Source organism: Sceloporus occidentalis, unplaced genomic scaffold (assembly GCF_023333645.1).
Source record: "Sceloporus occidentalis isolate IW3139 unplaced genomic scaffold, rSceOcc1.0.p SCAF_49, whole genome shotgun sequence".
In the NCBI taxonomy this organism is placed as follows: Eukaryota; Metazoa; Chordata; class Lepidosauria; order Squamata; family Phrynosomatidae; genus Sceloporus; species Sceloporus occidentalis.
In genome coordinates, this window is record NW_028317029.1 from 4,741,786 (window position 1) to 4,748,616 (window position 6,831).

General features: G+C 36.3%; 1 protein-coding gene across 1 annotated transcript; it reads right to left on the bottom strand.

The window, feature by feature from the left end:
• Positions 1-1,723: 1,723 nt before the first annotated feature.
• On the bottom strand, positions 1,724-2,470 carry LOC149288939 (gap junction beta-2 protein-like). Its single transcript, XM_089491226.1, has one exon. It carries the CDS (start codon positions 2,468-2,470, stop codon positions 1,724-1,726), a length of 747 nt encoding a protein of 248 aa, XP_089347352.1.
• Positions 2,471-6,831: the final 4,361 nt, after the last annotated feature.

Genomic DNA, 6,831 nt, shown 5'->3' on the forward strand with positions numbered 1-6,831 from the left:
GTTTGCATGTCAGTTTTTATTCTAAATGTATACATTTTTGGATTTAGGACAGAATTTTATTTTAGTGAAAACTAAAGTTATCCTTTAAATAATTCCAAAAACAAAAAGGTATTAAAAGAATTATTTATTTGAACTAAACATACAAAAATTGCAGCATTACATTGACATTTTGTACAGGTAGCGCTCCATCTAGTGACCTACTGCTGCAATTACAGCTTTAAAATATTTACATACAGTATGTATAATCCAAGTGATTAAAGGTTTGTTACACATTGTTCATTTCCCACATGTCAAACAAATTGGGAGTTGCTTTTTGTTTTGTTCTGGAGCTCAAATACAAAAATCATCATTTTATCAGTACAGCCAAACTACAAGCATGTACACCCTGCCTGATACGGAAACAATAAAACCCCTAATATATTAACCCTTCTCTTTACTTCCCCTTTAAATCAAGCAACTATTGCAACATAATTATATAAAAGGTAGAGTTTCAAGTATTATGTTATTGCTTTCCATCTACTCAGGTTCATTATATTTGCACTCAAGTTCAAAATGCTCTTACAAAATTACCAAGAACCATTTTTGGGAAAATAACTGGAATCTTCACATATATTGCCAAATGCTACATATTGTTTCAAGGACTATAAACCTTTAGATATAGGTTCTCTTTAAATACAGCACTGTGGCTGCATTCCATCATATTTAACCACAAAATGAAAACTGATGGTTTTTAAACCATCTATTCGTAATGTAGAGTTTGTGTATTGACAGATTGTCAGTGAAAACATAAGAATTAGGGTAGATTTACTTAATGGTGAAAGGTTGGAGTTTGAAAACTCAGACAACAACCTCCATATTATTGTCAGGACAACCACTGATGCTGGATATTCCATAGAGCAGACCAGATGTGCAACAAGAGCATCACAAGTATTCCCCGTGGCTCACAAATCTATAATGTGCCTGGGAGGAAAATCTGACCCCAAGTGGTACCTATGGTGAGAGGAACTCCACAAACAATAATCATTCATCTTTGACATGTTGACTGGCTGCTTCTGGTTCTTCTTTGGCTACCATATTAGCATGGTTAAAGTTGCCCTTCTCCCAAACAGCCACCTATACCCCTCCAAGCAATGCAAATGCAAAATTGTCTTCAACTGCTCACCACTTTGTAACTATCCCTAAAATGTCCTTATGTGACATCTGTGGACACTGCATAGTTCACCCATCTAACCCTACACCTTCACTCATTGCACAGGAATCATTTTTCATGAAAGTGGCAGTGTTTACATACAAATAATATCACTAACTTTCCAAACCTGTTGCTGGTTTTATTATTCATACAAGGACCCAGCGTCAAGTCTTCTTTTGGAACATAAATAACAAAAACACAATAAACCATAAAATACTATTGATTGTCAGTCAAGTAAATTCTAGCACATTTTCTCATACATTTAGTATGTTGTCCATCATGTGGACTTTTGTTAAACTCTAATGGCAAAACACCATTGCTTTCCCTTTGATCACAGATAGAAAAGAAACATCTTTTTCTAAGGAAGCATCACATTGAGGGTTTATACGCCTTGATGTTCTTGATGTAGTCCCTCAAAACTAAAGTAAAAGAGAAAAAAACAAAAACCTTTTTTGATAATTATTCCAGTTTCATAAATGGCAGTTGTGGTACCAAATCAATTGCAAGTAATTCCAGATGAGTCAGTTGTCTGGATCACTGTTCTTTCTGTTCATTCAGCATGTTCTGTTTCTCCTCCTTGCCCGAGATGTTGTTTAAATGCTTCCTAGCTTGTTTCCTTGATCTTCTGAGAGATGCTAGGATGATCAGATAGCATAATTCTGCCACATTTAGGACCATACAGATACCAGATACTATAATCATGAAAATAGTAAACACTGTTTTTTCAGTGGGCCTGGAAATAAAACAGTCTACAACGTTGGGACAAGGCCAGTTGTCACATTTGACCAGGCGTGGCATATGGAATCCAGAGTACAAAAAGTAGAACATGTACATAAAGGCAGCCTCAAACATTACTCTAAAGAAAATGCTGGTGGCATAGGTCCACCACAGGGTTCCCACTATTCTAACTTTCCTTTGCTTTACCTCTTCAAGGTCTTTCTCATTGCAGTTTCCCTTTTTCTGCAGTTGCTTCTTTTCTTCATGTTTTAAGTAGGCTACGTGCATGGCAACTAGGAGGGCTGGTGTGGCAACAAAAATAAGCTGAAGACACCAAAGCCTAATGTGAGAGATTGGGAAGTGATGGTCATAGCAGACATTCTTGCACCCAGGCTGTAAGGTGTTGCAGGTGAAATCAGCCTGTTCATCGCCCCAGACACTTTCTGCCGCCACCACCAGTATCATTATGCGGAATATGAAGAGTACAGAGAGCCAAATTTTGCCAATGCTTGTTGAATGTCTGTTGACACCTCCAATAAGTGAATGAAGTGTTCCCCAATCCATGCTGTCAAATTTCTGGGGGAAAAAAAAAATATATATATTTTAGATTACGACATTTAAAATTACTAGAATGGACTATTTTAACCAATGAAAACTCATTGCGAAAGAGGGCAAACCCCTCATTATATACATACACAATAAATACTCATTTATAGACAGTTACATACACTTGAAGTTTTAAATATTTAATCAGCACATCATATTATCTTCCAAAATAAATGTTCATATTACTATTTTTCTGTTGTATTTTAGACTAAAAGGACAGGTAGGTGTTTTATTACTTGTAAATCTAAGAGAATTGTACATCCTTTAAGATTCAATAAAAAAGAAAACTATTGTTTAAAAATAAAAAGCCTAAAGTAATTTATATTGCCAAATTGTGTACTACAAGAAAAATTGCCTAAGCAATAGTACAGATAGTACAGGGTGCAGTGAAAAATTGTGATGATGGCTACTGAGCCGATATATATACCGGTGTATGCTTTATAAGTTAGTCTAAATGTCGGGTTCTGTTCCCTTGAACAAACACTAGGGAGCGCTATAGTTTCATGGTTTTAGTTCTTTATTGTATTTTCCATAATCTCAGAGTTTGCCAAATTCTTTTCTTTCCCGTTTGTAAAATGAGTGTGAAAAGATATTATTAGCATAGGTCACATATCAATTTTATCTCTGGAACGATCTCTTTTTTTTCATATCCCCAATAATACATGTCTGTGATTCACTTGCCTACCTGCTCTCCTAACACCAAAAGGAAATAACATGTCTGAAAGTATTCAAGTCAGGTTTCTGATAATAATGGTAACAATTTGTTCCCCCTGCAGGGTACCATGTTTTTAGTATATTTCTCAATTGTCTTCCTATGTCATTAGAAGTTTCAACTCCTTTAAAAGGGGGTCGGATTAACATACATCAAGTCAATAGGTCTGGGTTTGTCAATCTGCCTATCGCCTACAGATACTAACCACAAAAATCAACCAGGGTGAAAAAACAAAACTAAGAGATGATGATCTATGCAGTTTGCCTAAGAATTAGGTCCAAAGTTTCATTGATGGCAAAGTTTCACAATTCAATGTTCACTGGAATTCTCATTTTACAACAGCGGAGGTAGTTACTGGATTGCTCCAAGCTGATATGACTTTAATAAAACTGAGGGAAACAACTCAATAGAATTAAGACTTTCACACAATTATCTTGCAATGGTTTCAATGAAAGCGAACAGGTTTCCCTCTTAATCGCAAATTGTTCCCAGAATACTCTTTTAGCATCATCCCACCGTGCAGTGCTAAGGAATATGATGGCGCTATATAAAATCAGAAATAATAACTAAATTCATTTATTTAGATTTTAATCTCAAAATCGTGAACTCTTGAGCAGGGCCCTAATCACATTTTTTTCTCATGTTGAATGCATGTTGGTCAGATCAGGACTTTTTGGCCACCCATGCATGAAAGATATTCCTGATTTCTAAATATTAAAATTTGCCACATTTGGGGCCACCAAAAATGTTTTAAAAGTTAACAAGCGCAACAACCGTGACCACACTTTAGATGTTAATTCCTCGCATATGTTCGGCCAGCAGGCAGTCATATTTATGTTGATGTCCCCAAGTACATAATGTCCAGGGACATCATATTTTGATGTATTTGGCAATGAATAAATTAATACATACATGTGAGCATTAAAGAAGGATGATTAGATATGACGCAACAGGATCCAGCCAGTATAATGCTAGGATGAAAAACCAGCTTGTCTGCAAGTACGATCAGTCATATAATTGTAAACAATTACTGGGGACAAGAGGGTAGTGAGTTGTTGGGTGTGCTTCTCATAAGAACAAAATAATGCAATACTATTATTTATTAGGGGTGGTGTAGCAGGGTATACAAAGATCGGCCAATTTATAGTTTACTGCATGTTAAATGGTAGTAAAGGTTAGCTGGAAGAGGAGACCACAAGTACACCCACCTTTGACACCTTAAAGAGTTAATGCTGGCCTAACAGGTCACACAGCAATTCAAAGAAAAGTTAAAACTACAACAAGAATGTCCAGTTCTAAATTCAGCTCCTCAAACTATAGGTTTGCTGAAAAGTCCCAGTATCCCTATGGGCTATTTATGGCACTTTAGGTGATTTATTAGCTAAGTGGTAGATTTTAGTTACTGTATAAATCTCAGTTTATCTCAACCGACTAAACTCAAGCCCTAAGTCTCAGCTGCCTCGCTCATAATGGAGCTTCTGCCAGGCATTGTAAAGTTTGGACCATACCTAGGATATTGAGGATTAGGTTCTGGAGCTGGACTTGGGTACTCTTCAGTGAGCTTTACATTGAGGTCCGCAGGGTACTAGGGAGCAAAGGACACTGATGCTTAGCTGGTAACTCGGTAACTAATATTAATTGGTTTTAGTGAATAGCCATCCCATCATCCTGGGTAACTGGAGTGAACTCATACTATGATATTACCAGCTGTTTCACTTCTTAATGATGGAAGTTGTGGGCCACAGTAGGTAAATTATCAGAGGCTGGCTTACTCTGGCATCACATATACTATATCATCAATGAACTTATCACTACACTTAGTGTACACTTTATCACCCTCAAATACCAGGGTAAATGAACACCACATGATATATGTTTAGAAGGCAGCCCTGGTTTAACACTGACCTGTTTCAAGGAAGCAGTGCTGTAGGAGTTTCATGATGCAAAAGTAAACTTTCTGTAGTAATTCACAACCTCTCCCCACTATGTGTAATGCATGAGTGTTTATTGAATGGCTGTATCTACAAAAATCGATTGATGGGTTAGTATCTGCCATACTTAACCCTAAACTCCAGCTGCCTCACACTAAAAGATCTTTCATTATGGGAATGACAGACATCCCTCAAATTATTAGACATACTACTAGGAGAATGTAAAATATGTGATATACTTAGTTGTATAGTTTTCATGCTATGAAAGCAGGCATATACCAAGTATGTTTTAAATATAAAAACATTTTACACTACAAATGCATATATATATATAACATTATGCATAGAAATATTTGAAATATATACAATGTCTTTAGTCCAGGGCATGTGTAAAAAAACAGAAGAGGACAATGAGTCAATAAATTTATGAAGGAATAAAAAGACATTGGTAACTACTACAGTTCTACCTACAACAATGACCCAAATGGGACAGTTAACTATTGAGGGTCATCACTAAGGATTTTGGCCATTATGGCAGCTGTAGTACACAATATATGAAGTATCTAAAGGCTGCTAATTCCTGAAACTCATATATTGTCCTTTCAACACACCTGCCGTCACCACTCTACACCTTACAAGGTCCTTGACATGAAACCGTAACCTGCTAGCTGTAGATATGAGAATATTTATCACTTGTAAATAACTGATATCACAGACTATGCACACCTTAGTCCAAAACACTTTCTAAAACTCTAAAATATTTTCAATCAAAACAGAGAATGAACCCCTCAAAAAAAAAAAAAGCATAATAAAAAAAACTTGGCTAGCAAAGTGTCTTTGAACCTGGGACTGAGGTGTGTCTCAGAAATATTAATAAGTACTGTGGTACTGTTGGGGCATGTAGTAGGATCAGGGTGCATGCAGTGGAAATATACTGAAAAACACTTGCCTTTTTAATGTAACCTCTGGGGTTCTAGGGGTTTTCTTCCTTATCCTAGTCTTCAATCTAGAGTTTCAATGTAACTTTATGACCGCTGCTAACTGGTGTTTCCATTCAATACATGAAAAAGTTATTTCATTGTTACTGGTGTGTACTGTCAACAAAAGTGTCAAACGCTCTATCCAGTCTGCCACATGGTAGTTAAAGCAGAATAGTGTTAAATGGATAGAATAATTGAAATCTGTATTATACAGCCTCATATCTCAAGGTGACCTTATATATTGTATTTAACATCTGACATCATATAATGTTCCGATCACAAATATTCTAGCTAAGAAGGCAGCAGTAAACATATATCTCATCTGTTCACTCATTCATAAAGTCTGATGAGCGGAGACACAGTAAAGGGGTAAAAGTTTGGAGGAAGGAGGGGTAAAAGCTGCGGTGACAGAGGAGGAGTGAGAAAGAACAAGTTACTCTCCTTTCATGAACTTCTATAGAGTTGTTCACAACAAACCAGATTAATAGTAAATTCTCCGAAATCCATCGAGAAAGGAGATTTTACCTTCTTTGAGTCCATATCCTGAGATTATTAAACCAGGAACAAGAAGCTCTCCTTCATCCTTCCCCTCCGTAATTAAAATATATATACACACGTCTCATTGTTTTGTAACCTCTACATGTATCTATTAACATATTATTTACGTCTGGTCACTTCCTTTTGTTTTGAAGGCTA